Source organism: Hemitrygon akajei, chromosome 23 (genome assembly GCF_048418815.1).
Source record: "Hemitrygon akajei chromosome 23, sHemAka1.3, whole genome shotgun sequence".
Classification (NCBI taxonomy): domain Eukaryota; kingdom Metazoa; phylum Chordata; class Chondrichthyes; order Myliobatiformes; family Dasyatidae; genus Hemitrygon; species Hemitrygon akajei.
The window spans coordinates 40,442,870-40,468,159 of NC_133146.1; the positions used below are offsets into that span (position 1 = coordinate 40,442,870).

At 36.5% G+C, this 25,290-nt stretch overlaps 2 protein-coding genes across 2 annotated transcripts in view; one reads left to right on the top strand and one right to left on the bottom strand.

Annotated features, from left to right (window-relative positions):
* LOC140715388 (uncharacterized) overlaps positions 1-18,131 on the bottom strand; it is a 44,893-nt gene extending 26,762 nt beyond the window's left edge. The window contains exons 1-2 of the mRNA XM_073027497.1: positions 18,020-18,131; positions 17,768-17,820 (exon numbers count right to left, since the gene is read on the bottom strand). Coding sequence (XP_072883598.1) covers positions 17,768-17,796 — 29 coding nt within the window. The 5' untranslated portion in view covers positions 17,797-17,820; positions 18,020-18,131. The remainder of the gene's footprint in view (positions 1-17,767; positions 17,821-18,019) is intronic.
* Positions 18,132-18,175: 44 nt separating this feature from the next.
* The window catches only part of LOC140715042 (protein CC2D2B-like), a 32,322-nt gene continuing 25,207 nt past the window's right edge, over positions 18,176-25,290 (top strand). Inside the window, exons 1-2 of the mRNA XM_073026769.1 lie at positions 18,176-18,219; positions 24,035-24,089. Coding sequence (XP_072882870.1) covers positions 24,082-24,089 — 8 coding nt within the window. The 5' untranslated portion in view covers positions 18,176-18,219; positions 24,035-24,081. The remainder of the gene's footprint in view (positions 18,220-24,034; positions 24,090-25,290) is intronic.

Here is a 25,290-nt window from a genome sequence, read left to right on the forward strand (position 1 = left end):
GGTCATTAATCCTAATGCCTCTGGTGGATTTACTCCACTTTAAGATTTCAAAACTAGGCAAATATGGAAGAGTCCATCACCAATCCTTGAACTAGTGAAATTAGAATGTATACATCTACTGGAAAGTTTTATTTCCGCTTTTCTTTATGCATGTTAGCATTTCTTTCAATGCTGAATGCCTTGAGCTTCTAATCTCAAATGTCCAAATATGTAGTTGCAAGTTTGTGAACCCTTTGCAATTACCCAGTTTCCTGCATTAATTACTCAAAATGTGGGTGATCTTTATCTAAGTTACAATAATATACAAGCACAATCTGCCTAAACTAGTAATATACAAACAATTGTATTTCTCGTAAATACTGAATACACCATTTTAACGATCAGTCTAGGTTCACAGTAGTATGTGAACCTCTAGGTTAATGCCTTCTACAAAAGCTATTTGGAGTTAGGTGTTCCAATCAATGAGATGAGATTGAAAGAGGTGTCCTGCCCTATAAAAAGACAAAGTCAGGCTACTGACAGAACCTACTCTTCAAAAAAGATCTGTATGTGCACCATGTCACAATCAAAACAACTTTCAGAGGACCTTAAAAGAATAATTGTAGAGCTGCATGAAGCTGGAAAAGGCGACAAAAACATTTCTAAAGACCTGAGTGTTCATTAGTCCACAATGAGAAATTGTCTATGAATGGAGGAAATTCAGTACTATTCCTTTCCCTAGGAGTGGATGTCCTGTAAAGATCACACCAAGTGCACAATGTACAATGCTGAAGGTGAAAAAGAACCCAAGGCTAACAGAAAAGATCTTTAGAAATCTCTAGAATTTGCTAGACTTTGTTCATGTGTCCACTATAAGCCGTGAGCAAGAATGGTATTCATGGAAGGACTCCACAGAGGAACCCACTCTCAAAACACAAAAAATAATTGTAGCTCTTCTCAGGTTTGCTAAAGACCATCTGGATGTTCCACAACATTTCTGGGACAATGTTCTGTGGACAGATGAGACAGAAGCTGAGCTTTTTGGCATAAATTCGCCCCGCTATGTTGGGGGGAAAAAGGCACTGCACACCAACACCTCTTCCCAACTGTGAAGCATGGTTTGGGGCTGTTTTTCTGCCTCAAGGGCCTGGACAGCTTGCAATTGCTGAGGGAAGAATTAACTCAAAAGTGTATCAAGACATTTTACAAAGTAATATGCAAGCACGGTAGCAGTCCATCACCTGAAGCTTAATAGAAGTTGGATGTTGTAACAAGACAATGATCCTGAAACATAAGAGTAATCAACAGAATAGTTTAAAAAGAAAATTAGTGTTTTGGAATTGCCAAGTCAGTATCCAGAGCTTAACCCAATTGAGATGCTGGGGCATGACCTGAAGAGTATCCCAAAAATATTGATGAACTGAAACAATTTGTATGGAGGAATAGTCTAAAATTCTCCCTCGTTGTTGTGCAAGTCTAATCAGCAACTACAGGAAGCATTTGGTGGAGGTTATTGCTGCAAAAGGAGGTTCTACTAGTTATTAAATACCAAGTGTTCACATACTTTTTCCAGCCTGGACTGTGAATGATTAAACAATGTGTTCAATAAAGACATGAGAAGTACAAATGTTTGTGTTATTAGTTTAGGTAGATTGTGTTTGTCTAGTATTGTGACTTAGATGAAGGTCAGACCACATTTTATGAGTAATTAATGCAGAAAACCAGGTAATCGCAATGGGTTCACCAACTTCTTTCTTGCAACTAGGTTTGATAATTTCACAAGAGAACTTGATATAGCAAAATGACATCCTTTGCAATACACACTGAACAGCTCCCTACTATTATAGACATTTGTAGATATTAACTTCATACTGTGAACACGCCTGTTGACATTCCTATTTCCAAATAAGGCTTTCTTTTGCCTACTTTGTAATTAAGTGCTCAAATACTGGTTACTTCCCATTCCTTGGCATAATGCCATAGTTAAGGAATTCTGCAAATTTGATTCAATTCCACTACATTTATAAGGCTAAGTAAAATGGAAATATCACATTTTTAAAAACAGCTCAATATTTTCTTTCCTAATTAAAGGTTCTATCACTCTACTATTCTTCCTTGGAATTTAAATATATCAAACAGTTAAACATGTCAAATCTTCACTCTCCAAAACTGTTTCAATTCTTGGCTACATCTCTTTGATAATTAAACTGTGTGTGAGACCACTATATTTTAATCATTACCCCAGCTACCAACATTCCATATCTCTATCGCTTCAGTCCTAAAATTGAATGACACTGGAAAATGATGATCAACCGAAGAATAATCTCCATGAAAATCTTAACACCATCTGAAGGGAGCAAAACCAACCCTAAAGACAAAGTTTAAAAAAAAAATTCAATTTTCTTTAACTAGAAGCCGGTTTAGGGCCATCTTCATAATTTAATGTACTGCTGTATTTCTTCCTATTCCCCAGGAAAAAGTAAATTACATTCAATGAAGGAATCTTTAAAAGTTACATTTTACTAATTATAAAAGCCTAAGTTAGACTTGCAGTGTAAGATGTCTGCATTTGATCCATAATCGAAATCAACAAGTTACATTCCTCCAGACACACTTTAAATATGTCAAATCCTTTAACTGTACCAAGTTATCTCATTTTTGTGCATGTTACAACCCAATTGTATCTACAATATCAACACAACCCTGGAATTGCCCATCCTGAGGAAGCCAGATACTACACAAAAACTGCTTTTACTATAAAACTTTCTCTACCTAGTAGAGGCTGCAGATTACTATATATTGGGTGCTAGCTTAACAACTCTCTGTACTGTCAGGTTCTAAAGATAGCAACTTTACAAACCTTAAGGTTGCATAAAAAAAGCTTTATTTAAAAAAATGAGACAATCACAACTTTGCTCTGTAAAATTCATTGAATGGTAAATGCAGTGGACCCAATAACTTTACAATGCTTTCCATGAAAATGAATATAAATGATCACATTAGGTTACACATCCTTTTACATCATTACCCAATAAATGGAATTTATTAACTTTTATCTTGTATTAAAAGCTGTAAAATAAGGCATCTTGGGCACTGCAATATAAACAAACTACTTGCAGGCTTCACTTCAATGCACCAATTCTCTCTTCAGGCTCTTCATTTTCAAGTTTAGTATCAGCAGTTCTTCATTTATGGAGTCGGTCCATTTAAAATTTCTCTCAAAATACTTCAGCCATAAAAAAAAACTGAGAAGGCATGTTATTTGCTTTAAATTTTTCCTCAATCAGCCACATTTTTCCATCTTTAGAAGAAACAATCTTAATCTCTTCAAAGCCAAATTGCCAGGTATTCAATGCACTTCTCTCTCAAATTTTAAGGAAGTCTTCCAGAGATTTAGTAACTGATCAGTCGTGAGAATGAGAAGAGGAATGGGGGCGATAATAAGAGTTTACAAGATTTTTTAAAAAATCCTTCACATTAACAAATAATAATTGTTTGATTTGTTAATTACTTTAATCTTAACCACTTAACCAAACAGAAATCAGTCATGGCTTTCCCATTTCTTTTTCTATTTCTGGTGATTATTCAAGTAAAAAGGATAAATTGAGTGTTGAAAAAGCCTGTGATAATGCATTCCATTTGCAAACCAAATTCCATTTCACAATGGAATCATTATCTGACAACTAAACTGCATATTTAAATAATTATATAAGTGGATAAGCTACACAAAAAAAATCAGTGAACACTTAAGTATAATTGTTCAAAGAACCATAAAGCCAAATTTCAATCCAAAACCACTTTTTGATTTATTACAATATTTTAAGCTATAAACAATTCAGAAAATTTTTAGCAACATAAATGAGATGGCAACACAACTCTACAAAGAACATGAGGTACAATTTTAAATAAAAGTTACATGAAGTAAAAAAAAAGCAGTATCAAAACAACACAAACTGCTTGGAAAAAAATAGTTAAGGTTGTGGACCTTTGGAGTCTTGATTATCCTGGCTTCAGGATAATCAAAGGCATTATCCCAAATTCCAAAGAGACTCAAACAAAAAGGTTTTTGCATACAATTATTGTAAACTTCAGATGGAAACAAATACTGTTTTAAATAAATGGCAAAATTAAAATCACAGAAAATCCATTTTGGTTGATATGCTACCACATATTTAAAAATGTAATTTGCACCAGGTTAAAACGATAATATGCCTGACAGTTATTGCAAGTACCATGCTTACAGCTAGACATTTAAATAACACCAAAGCATATAATTTTTTAAATTTAAAAATCTGTAAGTGGGTAACAGTGCTGCAGCAAGTAGTGCCAGAGCCACAAGCATTAGGAGCAGTGATAGTAATGCTTTTTTAAATAAACTACCTCAACTTGTGTTTCTGGAAAAATTGGTTAATAGGTTAATCCAATACAAACAGTACTAGCTCCAGTCCAATGTACAAATGCTTTTTCTTAACTATTTGACAATTAAGCACAAATAGTATTTTGGCAAATCAGTTAATGTTGTGCAACAAATTTGGTATTTAATGCTATTTTCAATAAATTCCTTTCTAAACATTTTTGTATATATAATACAAAACTTGTTCTGCAGTTAATTGGACTGGAACCTCAACTTCAAACATGATCTAACTGGTATTCCTACATTTTCAGTGAGTCTCAAGTCAGCAGACTGGGAGAAAAAAAACCCCTATAAAATATAAACCTGTGTCAACAAATAGGATTTTAGGTGTCATCTCCGATTTATTCATTTCGACAGTCAATGCTATCCATATTTAAGTCACGTCCATCAGCTAATGAACATGACCATTCTAGGGAATTATTTGTTCTCACAAATTCTCAACCAAATCAATACTTTGATGTTATGATAATTATTATTTAACAGCGGTATTTCACCTAATGTGTCTTTCACCTCTGCTTCCTTAAATATGCAGAAAATCACAAATGCTGGACAAATGATCCAGTTTAGTCATTCAGTGCCTGACCTGGCTAAACTACAGATTATCAGGCCCTGTTCTCTTGTGGAAACTCCAGTTTCTGCTCATATTGGAATGTACGTGTTATTTTTTTCAACAAAAAGTGCGAACTGTTATTTGTAACTCTTCTTCCTTCACCCCAATACTTATGACTATTTTGTCACAGACTGAAAATATCTAATTTACTTCCTTTGCCACTTATTTCTCCAGTCCTTAACTCCCGCTAAAGAAACAAACTCATCTTCATATATAATTGTGCCGATTTCCCCAGATCAAACTGTAATGCCTTTAAAATGAAATATGATTTTACTAAACTGCTAACTTCCAACTTGCCTTCCTTGTACCGTTGACATCGATGGCTATTTGTTTCAATTAATTATTGTTCTTCCCTTTCAGATGTCATTTACTGCCATTGAATCTCCAACTTCTCTTTGTACTTCATGTTTTCAATTCTGACTTTTGCAAAATTAATTTGAATCACATTTCCTTAGAATACGCAAGTTGGCCCATGAAGGCTATAGTGGCTCTCAGGGCAATCCTACTTCTCCAATTGTTTTCCTGTAACCTTTCATGTCTCTCATATCCATGAATTTTACCATTATTCTCCAATTCTACCTGAACCAAGGGTAATTAACCTACCAATTTGGTGTTTCGCATCTGCGGTGAAACCAAAACATCCGAGGGAACACACAAAGAAAGCCAACAGCAGAGGTCAAGATCTAACCCAGAGAAATTGTAGCAGGAAGACTACCTACTGCTGCTACTCCAAGCTCTCACATGGGAATAGATCCAAAAGTAGCCTATATTCTATGACAATGTAACAAGGTAAAGACCCTCAGTAGTGTAGTGGTAGCATAATGCTATTACAGCTCAGGATGTTCTGGAGTTCGATGTTCAACGTTGATGCTATACTGTAAGGAGTCCCTGTACATCATCCCCCCCATGGAATGTGTGGCTTTTCTTCAGGTCCTCTGGTTTTCTCCCACACTCTAAAAGCTTACCAGGTAGGTTGATTGGTTACCGTAAAATGTTCTGTTATTAAGTTAGGACTAATCGTGTTTGCTGAAGTGGTACGACTCAAAAAGGCCATAAGTGACTACACCACACTGTATTGCTAAATTAAATCTCTCAGCCTAGCCCATTTGTGTTTTTTTTAAATTTAGTTTAGAGGTACTGTATTACAGGTATCCTGTAATACATCCAAAAAAAGCTGGATCTGTTCTTACTAAAGTTTTCACTTATGATGTATCAGTGTACAAAACACTTGGATGTTTCTTCCTGCAAACCAGAATCTATTCTACTACCTCTCATTTCTCATCTAAAATGAAACCCACAAATTTGAAACTGTGTACTTAGATGGACGTGACACCACAATAAACTCTCATCTCCAAATGCGGAAACTTAATGTCCACATTCAGTAGAGGATATACTCCATCAAAAACTAGGTCCATCAAAACCACTGTTTTCAATCTCTGTAACAGTTTCTTAACTATCAATTTTAAAACCAAATTCAGATTGTTGGCAAACTTGGCATATGACCTTCAGACTATTATTTAACTCAGTTCAACTGACATGTAATTCAAGATATATTGTTTTGTCATTAGGGGTTTCCCTCTTACTACCCAAAGTAGACACTTTGGCTTCTGATTAAAAAGCAATTCAAAATGTAAAATTCTTCTTTGATTCATGGTTTGGTCTCCTCCCTACACTTCAACTCACTTTCTCCACTGAGATACCTTTGCTTTTTCTAGCTCTCAATTTAGTAAATTAAGCATAGAATATTCTTTAATCAAAAAGATAAGATCTCCACTATTCCTTCACTGTCTGCTACTATAAAGATTCGCTCAAGAAATTCTACAATAACCACCCACAAAGACAGGATGGGTCAATTTCTTGTCAAGCTCAAATTGAAGTTATTTCACCATCATTATATGCAGACACCAAATTGATGAAATGGAGAGTAAACTACCAGAATTAACCATTGCTCATATATTCCATTGTATCTTAATCTGAAAATCCCCACTTTGCCATTAGGGATTTAATCAGATCTTTTCAGGCTGTACTCAATGCAACTTCCAGCTTTCAAGCTTCAACCAACATCTTTTAAACTTTTGCTTAGGACATAAAATACATTACTCTGAAAAATCTTTAGTTATATGAAGTCTGACATTTTTGGCATAATTATTGATTAGTTTTATAGGGCTGGGTTGTTTAGCAAGTGGCTCAGATGCCTCCTCCTGAAAAACACTGGTAGTTCCACTTGCTCAATATTCCTCAGCAAATTTGGAAGTTATGCATAAGCACACATCTGAAGTCCTGAATTTCAGAACCACCATTGATTTCAAACACAAGTGCAACTAGAGAGCACAAAGTTCTCATAATTACTCAGCACTTGGTTGGTAAATCTGCAAGGTCTCCAATGGATTTCTAATGCAAAGGGAAGTCTATAAAGCACAAGAAACAGAATTCAATCTAAAGTTGAAATGAAAATGTTATTTTATGAAAATGGCAGCTGCTCTTTAATAGCTCCAGAATGCTTCCAATTGTCAATGTTCCAATCTCCGTCAGTCAACTATGTCACAGTGTGGCTTAAGTTTCCCACCCTTTCACATTCACATACACACAAGTTGCCAGTTCTACAACATAGAAAATGACCTTTCAGCCCACCATGCTCATTGCACCAATCACTCTCATTTACTCACAACAGGTTTGGAGCTTTGTATGCCTCAACTACTAAATACTCATTTCTTCAAATGTTGTGGGAGAAACTACCTCCATCACCACTATGGTTCTGTTACCAAGTATCATTAATGAAGCTTTAGCAAAGATATGACCACTAGGAGATCCATCAAAATTAAATGGGGGTTTGTGTACAAGCAACCACAAGTGGATCACTGCTGACAAATTCTGAGGCACATTGAATTGTTTCCTTATAATGTTTTCATATGTTTCAACTTCAAAATTAAATTTGTGTACCTCCAACATTTAGCATATGGACTGCAAGTCAAACATTGCTTCCTTGCTTGGATTGTTTAATATGATCCGTCGATCAACCAACTTGGTTGCTGTTGCTGCAAATTGCTTGATCTTCATGCCAATACTTTCGATGTCAGAGAGCAAGTATCAAAAAATTGCCAACGGTAAATTCTGAGCAAATGCTTCCCTCTTCATTGAAGTTGAAATCACTGATACAGAATAGTTTTGACTGCATCCCAAAAAGCATTTTTTCATTTTGATGCTTCATTTCTTCCTCCAATAATCAAGACAATCAAAATTACTTTACCCTATTTGTAAACCTAAACTGTCTGCAAAGCATTTCCCAATGTTTAAAAAAAAATCTTAAGTTGTGCAGTGTATGTCAAAAGTGGAAAACTGCCCTTTTATTCCTTTAGCAATTGAATAAGACTTGAACATTTTCCAATCCACAAAATAGTTCAATTCTCCTGAACATCAACGCAATAACTTTTCCTTGTCCTTTGTTTGCCAAAATGTGAAATTAAGATCCTTGGATCAAAATTTACTTTCAGATGTGGCTAATTCAAGTATTTCACTGAATGTGGCTGCTTCTTAAATTCCACATTTTCTACTTCACTCCACTAAACAGAAGTTCGTTCTGGTTGTTTGGTAACCCAATGATATTAAATTCTCTTGATAATGGTTCCAAGTTTGCCATAATGATTTGAATCCAGGTGTCTATCCACTTACGAAATGTTCCTCTTTGCAGATATTGCCTTTTGAACCAGAAAAATCAAAAAGGCAGAAGAGCCTTGGCTCTTCTCAGTGTTGGTCCAGCACATGAACTTGTCCCCAATTTGCTGGAGAGCAGAACAGATATGGTACACGATCTGCAAGCAGATCAGCAATGCATTTTTTGAAATAGCAAAATTGTGTGTCAAAAATGTAAATATTTATGGAGGCTACAATTTCAACATAAGTGACTGAATGTGTTGTTCTACTTCACTATTGAAATGTATTTTCATTCAGTGCTCAAAGGTAAGGATCAGTTTGGAAATTATATTACATTTTATGGTTTACACATTTGACTGAATTTCAGTTGACTTGTAATGAAGTAGATGCAATTTATATTTACAGAAGTGAAAATTCACATTCTTTTTTGCTCCAATGTTTGTAACAGGGTTTTAGTCAAAATATAATGGAAGTCATCATACTATTCTTAAATCAAACAGCAGAGAATATTCTGGTGATGATATTGCAAAATGTACAAGGTCCTGAAGATGGAGTGGATGTGCACAAAATACTTGTGAGGAATCCGAGCTAGGGATCCAAGTTTAAAAATAAGAGGTCAAACATTCAAGACAGGCAAGTTGAAATTTTCTCTTTGAAACTCTTCCTCACAGGAGAGAAGTAGAATCTCCCAATATATTTTAGACAGAAGTAGAACGATTGCTATGAAATACAAGATGAAAGACTACTGGAGGGGAAAGTTAAAAAAAATGTAGAGCTGAGATTACAATCATGACCACCCAAATGGCAGAGCAGCTCAAAGGGCTAGGTAACCACTATTAGCTTGTAAGTACATTCATGTCCTCTGATGCATTTTACTAACATCCATTTATAAATGTTTATGTTTGTGATTCAAAATGACCCATTTATTGGAATTATTTTCATCCAAAGAATCAAGAACCTGTTGTGTACAATGCTTTTCAACAACACAAATAGATTCATTACACTAAGAATCACAACGATAGTTTTAAAGTTATAAGTAACTTGCCTTGCAAATGGCACCAATATACAGATAAAACAATTCTAATTGCATACATCTTCCAAAACAAGGAAGTGGCATTGACTTAAAGTCACTGCAAAGTTAAAACAGTTACAGAACTTTTCCAGGTTCTCCTTTCTTCCATTACTCTTGGCAGAGATCCTGAATGCCTGGAAAAGATTCTCCTGGTACAAAATCCTTCTGTAAAAAGGCCAAAATACAAACTATGTAAAGATGAAGATATGACACAACAGTAGCAAAGGTTCCTAAAGTTCTAATGCTCCTGCCTTAAAGTTTAAATATCTACATAATGTATAACTGAATTTTCCCTCCAAAATTTAAAGATTATCATAACATTCAACTAGACTGCTTGTGTGTAACTAAAGCTGGTTTGCTTGCCTCCACTCAAACTACAGCAATAAGTTTGACTCCTTTAACAGTATCCTATTATTGTTTTAGCCTTAAGCCTTTACTAAATCTGTATGTAATTTTTAAAATCAACAGAGCACAACAAAGCTGTGCATGTGCAAAGATGTACAATCTTATCCTTCAAGTCCAATTGAGTCTTTTTTACTTCAAACTTTGAAGATAAATATTTGAAATACAAATGCAGTTGCAAATTTACAAGGCAAGCATAAATCATGAAAGCTCCACACTTCTTCAACCCACCCCCCCCAGACTAGAATGGATTATTTCTCCATGCATAAATATAATTAAACTCAAATATCACTGTTTAGCCCAAAAACTTGACTGAGCTTATAACTTGAATTTCCTATTCCATTCACGATCAGTCTTTTTCAGTTCCAAAACAGAACCTAATCCTCTGGCAGGATACAATGAAGCCTTCAGTATAGACATTAAAATTTAACAATGTAATATACTTAACTCTTCATATTCTCCTCCATCCCACTATACCAGCACCCCTTCTCAGTTTCCCTCCTTATATGAGATTGTGTATTTGTTTCAATATTTCCCCCCTCCTCTTTGACAGTTTTAAAAGTTACGGTCACCTAGGCCATACCTATACCAGTGGTCTACATCATATCACAGACATCGCCTCAGTTTTTTTTCCTCTTACACACATGCTAATTTGTTCCAGTTCAGAAGGTTCCTCAATCTCAAGTCTCTCTCCCTCCCAACAGCTACCTAACTGGTAGAATGCATGGAGCTTCTTTTTGTTCTTCGATAATATTCAAGCAGAGTGAAACAAGATCCTAGAACAAGATCCTGCAATCAAAAAATTCCATTAAAAAGTCTTTGAATTTCACAGGGTTCAGAAGATTGGCTTACATTCTAAAAAGATCAATTGCCTTGTTTTTAAACTAATTATTACAGAAAGTAGATGTTACTTCTGGGAGGAATATAGAAATATCAGGCATTAGTATTTCCTATGTGCTTACTGCAAGACAATTTATTAGAAGTTGTGGATATCCAAATGAAACGAGTGAAAAATTTTAAAATCAGAAAAATTAATGAGACTAAAAACTTGCAAAACAAATAGCTTTGACAAGCATTTACCTATTGCTGAAGAATTTGTTAACTTTTAAAGTTCTCCAAATTTTATGAAAACCAGACATCAATACTCAGATCTCAGCTACCCAGTTATGTCTAAATTTATCTACAATATAAACATGGTAGAGCCGAAACAATGACATTTAGATGGTTTTGCAGAGAATCCTTCCTCTCAACCCAAAGAATATTAGCAATCAGGTACCCGAAATCAAAAGACAACAGGTGGCATGTTAGCTTCTACTGATAAGCATTTGGTTAAAATCAAGAAAACTTTGTTGTAATTCAAGAGAATTTTGACATGTGCACATCTTGTGAATGACTGGCCTACTACAGAAATAAAACAATTTGTTGATGAGAAAAAGTAAAAAGTAAATCAGAATTTTCCCAAGAAAAAATTAAGGTATTAACCTTCTGAAAATTACTATATCTAAGTCTACATCTGCCCCCAAGAAATACATTACTCAATGTAGCAAATTTTATTGTTCAACAAATTTGATTCTTGCATCTTGCCTGCAGACAGTATTGACTTAAGCTGCACGATGTACAAGTATCAATTATAATTGATCAAATCATGCTTAACCATGAAAGTCCTTTCATGACCACAGTAACCTTTTGTGGCCATGGAGTTTCCAACAAAGGTCTTAGCCCTGCGGCTATGTGCTTTTGCTGATAAAGGTCTGCTTCACTGTTTCCAAATGTCTGTTAATCAGAGACATTTAAAGTGAAATCAATTTAAAAATTAAACTACCTTTAGGAACAACAAATGAAATGATAAACACTTAACTATACTTACCTTGCTTTCAAAATGAGGTCATAAAACCTCTGAATTAACAGTATCATGTTAGATATGGCAGATTTGGGCCCCTCAGCTTTAAGCCAGCTGAATATGAAGTACATCCAGCTCCCAAGCCAAGTAACAGAATGTCCTCTGGATTCCAGCACATTCCACACTTCCACGATGCTGCGTGGATCACTGAAATCCAGAAAAAACGCACTCCAGGCAGCCAAATGCTTTATACACAGAAATGCTGACGGGCTGCCAGAGCAAAACAGATCAATATTTCTCTCCAGATTCAATTGAAATTGTTTGAGTGTTGATAACTTGAAGAAGCAATATTACCTGAAACCTGAAGTGATTGATTTCTAGAAAACCTAAACTATAAAAATTTAGATTAAGCCATTGTGTTTCATGAAATTATTGCCGGCCTACTACTTAGGTGTAATTCAAATCAAAAAAATAAGAATGCAGTCAATTTCTGTACTAAGACTGTAACTTGTTGAACTCATATTAATGACAATTACATTGGGATGCAAGAAGCACTTATTACTGCAATGCAAGCAATATTCCAAATTAAGATAATGCAACTTTTGCTCTGCTTTAATCACTTCTCCCCCATCCACCCTTTCAAGAGTCATAAATGAAAATTTCTTTCAATTTTAATTTAGACATTCTTCGATATATTTAATCTGAACTTCAGGTTTTTTTTAAAAGCTCACACAAACTCAATTTTGATTTGATACAATAGCACAGCAATGGAAGCAGGCAAATAAAAATTAATTATGGCTGCATTTGGCTAAGTTTTGACAATTATTTTGGGCAGTGATTCTGCACATCAGTAATTGCAACACACACAAATGCTGGCAGAACAGCAAGACAGAAACCTTCTATGAAATGAATAAACAGTCAATTTTTCGGGCCAAGACTGTTCTTCAGGATGGAAAGGAAGGGGGAAGACGCCAGAATAAAAAGATGGGGAGGGGAAGGAGGATGGCTAGGTGATAGGTGAAGCCAGTTGGGTAGGAAAGATGAAGGGCTGGAGAGGAAGGAATCTGACAGGAGAGGAGAGTGGACCACAGGAGAAAGGGGAGGAGTGAGGACCTCAGGGGGGAGGGGAATGACAGACAGGTGAGAAGAGGTAAGAGACCAGAGAAGGGAACTGTGGGGGGGGAGAAGAGAGATAGGGTTTTTTTTAATAACTTAAAGGAGAAATTGATATCATATCATCAGGCTGGAGGCTACCCAAATGGGAGGGTGTTCTCATCTTGGCACAGAAGGAGACCATGAACCAACATGGCGTAAAGGGAAATGGAATTAAAATGTTTGGCCACTGTAAAGTTCTGCTTTGGTGGATGGAGCAGAGGGTCTCAGCAAAGCGGTCCCCAATTTACGACAGATCTCACCGATGTAGAGGAGGCTGCATCAGGAGCGCTGGATACTATAGATGACCCCTGCAGATTCACAGATGAAATACTACCTCACCTGGAAGGACCGTTTTGGGCCTTGAATGGAGGCGATGGAGGAAGTGAATAGGCAGGTGCAGTACTTTGGCCGCTTGCAGGGATAAGTGCTGGGAGGGTGATTTGTAGGGAGGAATAAATGGACAAGAGAATCATGGAGGAAGGAGGCAATCCCTGCGGGGGCAAGGTAAATATATGTTTGGTGGTAGGATCCCTTTGGAGATGGCAGAAGTTTGGGAGGATGATGTGTTGAGTGGAAAGGCTCATGGGGTAGTAACTATCACTGTTAAGGCAGTGGGAAGATGGGGTGAGCACAGATGTTCAGGAAATGGAGATGTGACTGAGGGCAGCATCTATGGTGGAGGAAAGAAAGCTTTTTTTTTGAATGAGGACATATAATGTTCTGGAAATCAGTAATTGTTCCTCTGCATGTAATCAATTTCCAATCTGGATCAAGTAACACATATATAGGTACCAGATGATATACATTCCAAGCTTACTAGAAAAATTAGGTACTAGAACTGGGTATCAGGTACTAATACTTTTCACCCTTAAAAAGAAAAGCCACTTTCTATTTTGAACATATATAAATTCAACTTAAAATCAAATGTGAAGAATCAAACTAACAGCTGGAAGAACCAGTGGAAAAAACTTGAACTCACTACTTTAACGTTATTTTACAAAATTTGTTAAATAATACAAACTAAAGGACATGCATTTCTATTTCATGGTACTTCAAAGTGCTTCAAAACCAAAGCATCTTAGAAACGGTGACTGTAATTTATAAAGTACACAAATTTGCACACAGGCGTTAATTACTTTAGAAGCCCAACATGATCAAACAGGAGGTAGCTGTGGAAAACTTAATGTGTTTTAGCAATACTGAATCCTGCAATCCTGAATCTACTCAAGACTCTAAATTCGAAACAAATCTAAAAATGTGCAACATGAGCTAACTATAACCAATGATGCTTACTAAATGCAGGTAACAGTACTGATCAATGCCCAGATCTAATTAAAATTGCTTATGTATAAGAATGCATTCAAATCTAGAACAGCACTTCTGAACACCAACTTTTATTGATTCAAAAGCACTTCTGGATGTCCAAACACACTTACAGCAGTTATTGCAACAATGCTAATAACATTTGTAAATGTAGCTAAGTCTTATTAGAAAACCCTGCTGAAAACTACAAATACTATGTTTAAAATTGTCATATAATAATTTGGCCTCTTTTCTTAAAGATGCCTTTTATTAACTTTTTGACAAAACAGCAACAGTATTTGGAACCAAAAGATATAATTTTTAAGGGCACATTTGGAATTCGATGGAATACCCAATTCATCAGCTGAAGTTGATCTATTGTTAAAAAAAAGGTTTAGCCCTCTGTGGCCACAAGAACCTGCCTCTGGGGGGGGGAAGGCTACTATCCAAGGACACTGGCTTACAATTCCAGGTCAGCATGAAGTATTTAAATAAAACAAATATGCCTGTACAACAGTGATGCATTTCAAAGCTATATTAAAAAAATAAATTTTCTCAAGCGATCATGTTATCCTAATTTAGACTTATACAAAGTAATAAACACTGTGATAGTCACAGTAAAGAAAACTCATTGCTCATCGTTTAGCCAACTTCAGATTCAAATGCACTGCAGACTGAAGGAGCTCTGTACTATCCAGCAGAGTTGCAAATGCAATAAACAGATGCTCAGTTGATTGCTATGAAAAAAAATTGTTGTATTTGCTGCAATCAAATGTAACCTATTAAAAATGTAAAATTATCAAATCTAAATATATTGAAAGAACAGGCTAATTCAGGATTATATGCCATGAAGTTTACGTTGCCGCTGATTATGATGCATTGATGACAGCATTGTTTTAGAAGAAAAAGCACTTTGTACTATTAAACCATGAGTATGTAATTCTACTGAAACTCAAGGCAGATCATACTAGTGAATAAGTATTGAAAACAATGAAAAGATAAAAAACTTTAAACCAGCCTCAATATCACATTTAAAAATATTGTCAATAGCAATGCCAAAATTTTAAGGTGGGTCAAAGACAATTTTGAGATCTATATTCTTATTTGTATTAATGAATTTCCATGCATTCAGTGAGGATAGTTTATGAAGGCACAAAGAGAAGGCCTGGCTTCATTTATTTGTAATTTCAGACGGAGTTTAGTTCAGTAACTTTCATTGAGTCACTTGGCATTATTCTGTCTGAATAATTATTTTTAGATATTGTTTTGTGAAACTATATATGGATAAAACATACCTCAATCTGATTTTTCAACAGAGACTAGACCGCCTACCTCTTAGGTTGCTGCATTCATTGAAATTAATTGACTTAATCATGTGAATTGTTTGCCTAGATTTCCACCTCCCACTTAAATGCAATAAGTCAGAGTATTTCTCATCCCATCATTAAAACTGGTGAAAATAGTGCTGTGTATACATGCCATATATGACATATACAAGCAGTACGCAATTTTTTTTTTGTAAGTCAAAGCTACATTATTAAATAATGAGTATACTGATTTATGCTCAGGATTTAATGACAACAGCTTCAGAATTTATCAGATTATGGCTTATCAAAGCACTTTTCAGATCCCTATTTTGGATATCATCATTTTGTGCTGTGTCATATGACGTAGGAAATCATGGTCTATCCATGACCATGATTATCCCTGACAGACTGTTCTACAGAAGCAGTTTGCCATTGATATCTTCTGATATTTTTGGATATAACAAAACATTAAAACTTTTTACTGACTTCTATATTCACATCCATATTTAGTTCCATTCATGTACAAGAGAACTACATGATGCACATGACAATTAGATTCATTTTAAGGATGCAAAGCCAGTATAGTTAAAGGAAATGATCAAGTTACTAAATGTGCTGCCTGTCAGATGTGGGACACAAAATAATTTTGACTGACAATTCATAGAATGAAAGATTTATTTTGTAAAAGCAAGCTTTGAATTTTCCATGGAATGAAACCACAGTACTTGCACAGAACCAAGAGCAAATTTAATGAGTGGACCCCCCAAAGTTCATTGGACATGCGCACCCAACATTTTGCTTAGCCAAAAGTGCAAAACAAATCTCTCAAACAACTTTTAAACTTGTCTCTACTATTAAGTATTCATCTGATTTATTAATCAAATGTTTACTTTATTCCCACAAGTTTACATGCAAATAACACTGGCCTGAATGCTGAAGCAAATTGTGCCTTCATAATAGAACAGGCATCAGCTAGGACACAGGCATTGGTAGGTACTTTTACAGCTCATTTCCATACAGTTTACCACAGGAGTTCCAAGACTTGATCTGATTTTTTGTCGCCAGTTCTATTTTATTGTTCAATTTCATTAATTACTCATTTCCCATTTAGTCTCTAATCACTTTCTTGTATACCATTACTGTTTGACACACTATAATTGATTGCTTATTTAGAATTTTCCCCACTTTCAAATTTATTTCCTACATTTCAATGTTAAACAGTATTTAGTATACATTTTTATTAAGACTATCCCCGACTACAGGCTTTAGATATCAATTATTATTGCTCCTAGATACAAATATCAAACTCAATAGACTGCAAATCCAATTCTGTTTTCACTGTCCCACTGGACAGTAACACAGAAACAAAACTGATGCAGTAACACAGAAACAAAACTGATGGCTGCATCGTTTCTTGGTTGTCAAGCCGTAGAAATTTATTGATTATAATCCAACCTTAGTTTTCAATTACCTAAGAACGCATGAAATGAAACAAACCTCCTGAAAAAGGCACATTGCCTTAGGAAACAAATACGCCGAGTTTTGCTGGTGTGTGATCTCTCGCCGCCTATTTCACAGCCTATTTTGTGTCATTCGCCAACCCCACCACCGAAGCCGCCGCGACCGAAGTTAAATTTTAACATACGCAGAATCTAGCAGTTGCTACATTCAATGTTTCTTGTAGATCCAAAGTTCCCGAACTTGCGCTACTTCTCGACACCTGAAGTGCCTAGGCGTCATGTAAATGGAAAGGATCAGCGGTCCAGTCTTCAGCGCACAGAACGTATAAACCAGGAATGAATACACACCTAAATATACCACCTTGTACGATTTATCCTCCAAAAACGTGAAACTCGTAAGCGTGATACTTACAGTTGTGAAGGGGTTGTTTACTTACCAAAAGATGTACTAAAGCGCTGCTTAACATGGCTGCGGATTTTCTCCTACTTACCCGTAGGCCGACATTTTAGACAAGGACTCACCTATATTTAGTCCTGTAACTAAATCCGTCTAAAGTCAGTCTGATTATACTTACCCATCGGGAACCGTATTCTTCTTCACCATGGCTTATAGGAGCCGATGGAATCACTGCAGCAAATAGAAAAATTATGCTGTTAAACGCTTTAACTTCGATTTGATTCAGTCAACAGGCACCAGAGACCAGGCCTCGATCCTTTCATACTAAAATTAACTGCGTGACTGCGCTTAGCCTCCGAGGTTCAAAAGTAGGATGTTTATGCCTCAATTTAGTGTCTTTTAATTAGTGGAAATATAATAGAAAACCTACCCCAGCTTTTTAATATGTTTGCAGTAATAAACAACTATTCGTCCTGATCTATTCCCTACAATCAACAACCGGGCCGAGAAATTTCCAGAACATAGTAACGCGCATGTGTAGGATGACGCTATAAAATCAACCTTTGGCTTTAAATAGAGGGCGCAGACTCGGTGCATTAGGCTGAAGCGGTTGGATTGTAGTTGCAGCAGGTAACAAATTCATCAAAAATCCCAAATTGTTTGCTTCGCAGATGCCGAACAGCAAATAAGTGGCCGATCAATAGACCCCAGAAAGATAAGAGCACAACATCTTTGAATAAAATGTGCTTCAAGGCAAATTAGAAAACGAGATAATGGTGTAAACTTTCTCTACGGACAATATGAATTCAAGCAAATTGTTGTTCAATCGGTACTCTGATTTGTGCCAATTCCTTTAGAATATTACATTTATTCTGTAATGTTAAGATATCTGGGGTTAGTATTACCTGAAGAAGTGGTTAATATAAAATGGACTGCAATTATCAGCCTTAAGCAGAAGACTTGGCTTCAGTTCTTATCTCAACGAATTTTGAGTTTGATGTGATATTGAGCTTTTGCTCAATCATGTTTTTTGTTCTATCGTTTTTTTTTTAACTTGGCTAGTATTCTTCATCCTAGGGTGGACTTTCTCTCTCATCTTCGGATACCCAGATCTACATGGACCTCACTCTCTACCCTCTTACCCTCTAGATCTTTTCACACAAAAATTTTCCTCCACTCACTAGGACCAACCCAACATTTTTAATAAACCTGTAATAAGCACAGTGCTATTGTTTGGCAACTAATGCCCTCTTTACAGAGACTGAATGACAGTTCTCTTTGTCATTTCTTAATACCATGGCTCCACTATTAAACATCAAGCTATCATTTCCCAAACAGTTACAGACCTAATTTTCTCTAGGGATATTTTTTCCACAGCCCCAAAACTCATGGTTTAATTCTACCTCCTCTCTTAGATTTATAAATATCAGTTAATCCACTATTTCTGTCTTTTTCTGCCCCAAGATTTTTTTTGTCATGACTAGTTTTTTGCCCAGTTTATTTTCTTCAGTTTTCATCCATAACACTTCTAAGGAGATTGAGGCAAGTGAGGCTCCCTAACCCCCCCCCCCCCCCCACCCCACATCTTAACTGGCTTATAGGAGCAGCATTGAGAGTGTCCTGACAAGTTCCATCTCCAGCTGGTATGGGAGCAGCTGAGCATTGGACCAGAAGTCCCTACAAAAGACTGAGAATGGTTGAGAGGGTCATACGGGTCTCCCTACCATCCATAAGGGACATTTATCAGGAGAGCTGCGTACGCAGGGCCCTTAATATTATTTAGGATCCCACCCATCCATCCAGCATCCTCCTTTCAACCTTCAGGCAGGAAACGCTGATGCATAAAAACAAGGACAATCAGGATGAGAAACAGTTTCTTCCCTCAGGCCATTAGGTTTCTGAACTCCCTGCGGCCTCGCATTTGAAATGTCACTGGTTAATCTGTTCTGTACCTTACAACATTTAATTTATGCAGTTTGTTTATTTTTGCATAATTCATTTGTAGACTTTATCCTTACTTCCATAAATTACTGTGTGTTGTGTGTACTATTGTGCTTTACACCCTGGTTCAGAGAAACATTGTCTTGTTTGACAGTATACACGGATACTGACTTGACTTCTGATATCCATTGTCATTTTGATGGTTGTCTCTTCTCACCAAAATAGTCCTCTCATGTGAAACAACAATTCAGTTACTCTGCTTCCAAACTAGTGAACTGATGTATTGATAATAATGTGATATCTACAATGGAGTGACCAAACATAGATTGGGTATCTGCTTTGCAGAGCTCCTCTATTCAATCTGCAATTTGCCTAAGCTTCATATTTCATTAAGTCATAGAGTAATGCAGCACAGAAGCTGACCATCTGACCCAGCTCATCCATGTAAAAGGCACAGAATTATTTTTAACTGTTATCAGAGTAGTTGCAATTACTGAATCTGCCGATGTCTTCTCAACTTACTGGAAGTGCGGTTGGAATAAACCATGATGCTGTGCTGAGATGCTATGATGTGGAGCTTGCAAGTTTGTTCAGTTTCTTACAGACAAGGCTACACAAAGAATCCAAGGACTACACTTCTGGAATACAATGAAAATTTCAGATAATCAAAAATGAAGTTGGAGACACAAGAGACTGCGGATGCTAGAATACAATGTATCCTGGAGGAGCTCAGTGGGTCGGGTAGCATCTTTGCAAATACTGCATCAAGGCTGAGATCAAAGGGGTAGTGGGGAGATGGGCCAATATGGGTGGACTGGGGAGGGGTGAAAGATGATGGTTAGGTGGAGTTGGGAGACATTAGTGTGTGGAATTTGATAGTAAAGGAGGTGTAACAGGAACTATTAGGTGAGAAAGGAGTAAAGGAGTGGCAGATGGAACAGGTTTGGTGGGGGGGGGTTAGGCGATTAGGCAGTGAAATCCTGTGGATGGACTATGTGCATGTACTAGATGGATGGAACCAAGAGGGGGAGGGGAACAAAAATGGGTGAAGTGGGGTAGGTGCTGGAAAGGCAGAGGATGGGTTGGGGGACATAAATGAATGGATTGGAAGGGGGGTGGGAATAAAGATGGGTGATGGGGGGGGCAGGAAAGGCAGATGGTAGGATGGATGCATTGGGGGGGGGGGTGACCTAAAATTGCAAAACTCAAAATTTGTGCTTTGGACTGGATGACAGAACACTAATTTCACTGCAATGCTCTTGAATCAGAACAAGCTCAAAACCTCTCACAATCGCTTTTGTTCAAGTTGCTTGTACACCTTTGTTATGTTTGAATAAGGAAGAAACCATTGATACTGCATTAACATAAGGGAAAACAAACAGAGATATGGAAGAGAAAGCAGTGATAAACTGAATGAATGGAAGCTGTGAAGGAACAGGAAGCAATCACTTAGGGCAAAGGGCAAACATTTAGTAAACATACATTTTTGCTGTTAAAGCTGAGTTTTGTAACAATGTGTGAGCAACAAAGGAAGATCTATGGTTGTTGACTTACAAATTGGTCCTAACAAGAATTTACTCATGTAAGCTTTAAAACTGAAGAGCATTTGGAATGGGATTGGAAATCAAAATGGGAGCCAACTGTTTAGTTATGCAGAAAATATTGATAAGTCATGCAGCAAGGGAAGTAATTATGCTAACAGAAAACACAGAAATTGAAGATCAGCATAACATAAGTTTTGTCAAGAACCTTACAAGATAATGCAGGGTCTCAAGTTCATGGAAATGCTATATGGAAGCAAAGAGACTGCAGAAACAGCTTTAAAATTGAGCACTGAGGTTGTCTCTGGTTGGTGATGTCATCAGCAACAAAGGTCCATCCAACATTAAGAGGGAAACAAAATGACACAACCCCAAAACTTACATGATGAACAATCCAGCATTGAGATCTACTGTAGAAATATTTATAAAGTATATTCTTAGACAGCTGACACTTTTCTCCTCTGGCATTTTTCTTTGCTCTAGTATTCAGCTGGATGTCAAACATTTTGTTGAGTATGTTGGGTATTTTTCTGGATTAATTCTGTTTCCTCTTCTCATTCCCTATCCTTGCTTTGTAACATTTCTGTCATTGCAAATTGCAGATGGGCATATTAAAGATTCCATTACAGAGTCTATTATTGAAAGGCAGCTTCCAAAATAATAATGAAAGCAACTATTTCTTTCCTTTCCACAATGTTAAGCCCCAAAAAGGTCCTACACCAAGTGAAGGGACAATTCACTCATACATCCAATCTAGTACATTGCTTTCCGTCCTGACAATGTGATCTTCTACGATGAAAAACTAAAAGCACATGGAATGATTGTTTTGCAGAGGACCTTCATTCAGTCCATAGTGGTGAGCTCAAACTTCCAATTGCATCCTACTTAATTCTCCATCCCACTTCCACTCTGACTTGCCTGTCTGTGGCATCCTGTACTATTTCAATGATGCTCAAATAACCTTGAAGAACAGTACCTCATTTTCCATTGGGTATATTGCAGCCTTCAGGAATGAATACTAAGTTCAACAATTTCAAGTGCCTTGCTTTTCTATCTATAATGCAACTGTCCAGTTCTTTTGGAGGTTTATCCATCTGGAATATTAAGTCATTTATTTCCTTCTGTGCATGAACTACATGATCATTTGATCAATACCAACATTCTCCTTTTGGGTTCAGTTCCTTGTAACAGCTCTGACCTGAATTTCACAACTTTTACTTGTTCCTGCTCACCCATCCCTGCCACTCTTCTTATGTGTGGATAAGGAAGAGACCATTGATACTGACTTTCTTTTATAAATTGCCAGATTCCTTGTTAGTGGAAGAATTGAATTTGGAAGCATCTGTGGAAATAGGTTTAGTGAGTAACTCCATTACTCGTTGTGTTATATGCTGCACCCACAGTATCATGGCGGAATAAGGAATGAATGATTAGTTGGTAGATGTCAATCAAGCCGACTGCTTTGTCCAAGGAGGCGCTGGGTTTCATGAATGTTGTTTCAGTTACACTTATCCAAAAAGGTTAAGAGTTTCAATCCACACAACGTTTGGGTGAGCAGGGATGGGAGTAAGATGGCAAAGTCTTAACTTGCACATGTACATAGTGGAAAAACTTTGAAGTGCCAGGAGATGAGCCATGACACTGATTCCAAGCCTCTGATTTTCTCTGGTGGACGCAGTATTTGTATGGCAGTACTTAATCCAATTAAGTTTTTGATCAACTGCGACCCCTCAAAAATGTTGATGCTGAGAAATTTAGCAATAGTAATGCTTTGAATTTCAAAGGTAGGTGGCTATATTATTTTTTGTTGGAGTTATCTATTTCTTGCTATATATGTGTCACTATGCCAGATATGATGGTTTATTTGCCTGATCTGCTGGGTATCAGCACTCTCTATTTGTTAATTTAAGTGTACATTTGCTGCATCTTTTCTACAAAATGAGTAGTGCTTGCAAAAATAAAACATAAATTAACAGTTATTATGAAAGAAGTATGGATTATGGAGATGATTTGAGCCAGTATAATGGATTTGGCTCTGGATCTGAGTAGCCATTGACTATGGACACTCGATAACATCAGTCAGAGCCTACAGATCCTGAAAGATGATATATAGAATCTCTTAAAGATGGTTGCCATATTATTTCCTTGGCATGAACAGCAATAATTAAACTCATGTAATGGGGGCATTAACTTGCTTGGAAACTTCTCTACTAGTGAATCTGATGAAGGTGATGCAACCTGCTCTATGCTCATGGAAACACACAACTTGAAAATTTCATCCCCATCTCCTTGATATCATGGGATTGTGAATAAGAAATATTGCACCAATAATTGACAACTGTGGTTTGAGTGTTTAGTAATAGAATCCATTCTCAATTGTGTCAGCAAGAAATAATTGCACATTACACAATTGAAGATTATACCCAAATAGGTCTTAATGGTTGACCAAAGCAGTAAATTCCTATGGACACATAGGCTTCTGCCAGAAGTCGTGTGATCTGATAGGACTATCATGAAGTTTGGATTGATGACTTCAGCAAAGATTGTGCTACTATACAGTAGGATTACTGAAGAGACCTGGGAGGGCATATCCAATGGTCTAATGAGAAAGCAGGCATAGTTTAATTAACTTACAATTAATAAGTAGGCTTGAACTCACATTGAAAATGTGATAGGTGTTAAATGACGGATAAGTGGTGTTCCACTAGCTTGAGTTGATGAAAGATTATGTTGCCTTGCTTGTATATTGTTTAAGTTTGGATCACATGAATTGCATTTGCCACGTTTGAGTCTTCTAACTTTTTAAAGAATAGAAAAACACTTCATCTTTTTAAACATTTCTTAATCCTTGATTTTTAGATTTGTATCAGAAAAAAATCTTACTGAATGAGCATGTAACAGGCTCATCAATATTATAATTAATTTAAGTTTGGATATGATTTGTTACATTGTTTTGCTTTCAGAGCCATTATAAATATCCATTCAAGGACCATTGCTCAAGTTTAACAAAATGGCACAGTAAGTATGGTTACTTTTATTTGGAAGCCGAACTGTCCCAAACTGAATTTATTGCAATGCATTGAAAGGTTTGGAGACAATGGTGTTAAGGATGTATTCAATATTGATATGAAATAACTAGAATTGTTTGAAGGGCTAGGACACATAATACATGTGTTAGATGTACAGATCATCATGACCCCATACTGGAGGATAGGAAGTGTTAGAAATAAAGCTGATTTTTAAGTCTGTTAAGAGCATGGGTAGATTTAGAGTGATAAATGAGAAGACAGTAGAGAGGAATTTATTGTACCTTTTTCATGAGTAACCACCCTCCCCACCATATAGAAATTGTATAACTAAAAGCTGTTTTTTTCAGTGAAACACAATCTAAAGTTGATTTTATCAGGAATACACCATGTTTATTTCTGTGTATAAACACTGGTTGCAACCTGCAGTAGTGTCTCTAATGACTTAAATGACATCAGGAGTTAAGAAGCACCCCCTTTTCGGGCTTTGTGATATAAATTGGAGCTTGCAGGCCCAGAAAATGCTTTTCTTTGAACAGTCATCAAAAAAGTGTTCTTTATTTAGGTGCCAGTTAAAGGGTCACTAAGGACATTGAAATACTTCATCAGTCATTTTACAGCTCCAACCAAAACTTATTGAAGTTTGTATGTATAAATTGCGAAGTGTTCAGCCTCTGCTTGGATGAATTTTCCATTTGTGTCTGTACGTGATGTTGTAATTCCTGTACCTGTACATGTATGGAGCATTTCTGTGAGAAATTAATCCATATATTGACAAACTGAGCCTGTTGTTGAACGTTCACAGACCAAACAGATTTTAAAAGTGTTGCTTTCGCTGGAGCAACTTAAGTTAAATCTTGTTGCTGTAAATACAATGAAAAAATTTCCCTTTAATTTATTTACTCATCTACTCTTTTATAGACCCCAAGTTCCATCCTCGCAGGTACTGGCGCATGCCCCTCCTCTGATCTTCCGATCTTCCTAATTGATTGCTGATCATAGACTCACTAATCAGCATATTTTCTTTGATCTTTATTTAATTCTCCCACTATTTTCCAGTGTCCATTCAATCATAACAACCCTTATCAGGCTTGCAGATTACATCTCCTCTCAATTGTGATGCTTGTCTGAAACACCACTTGTTTGAACTCCTCCTCCAAATCAATGCCCCCATGCTACCCACTTCTAAATGA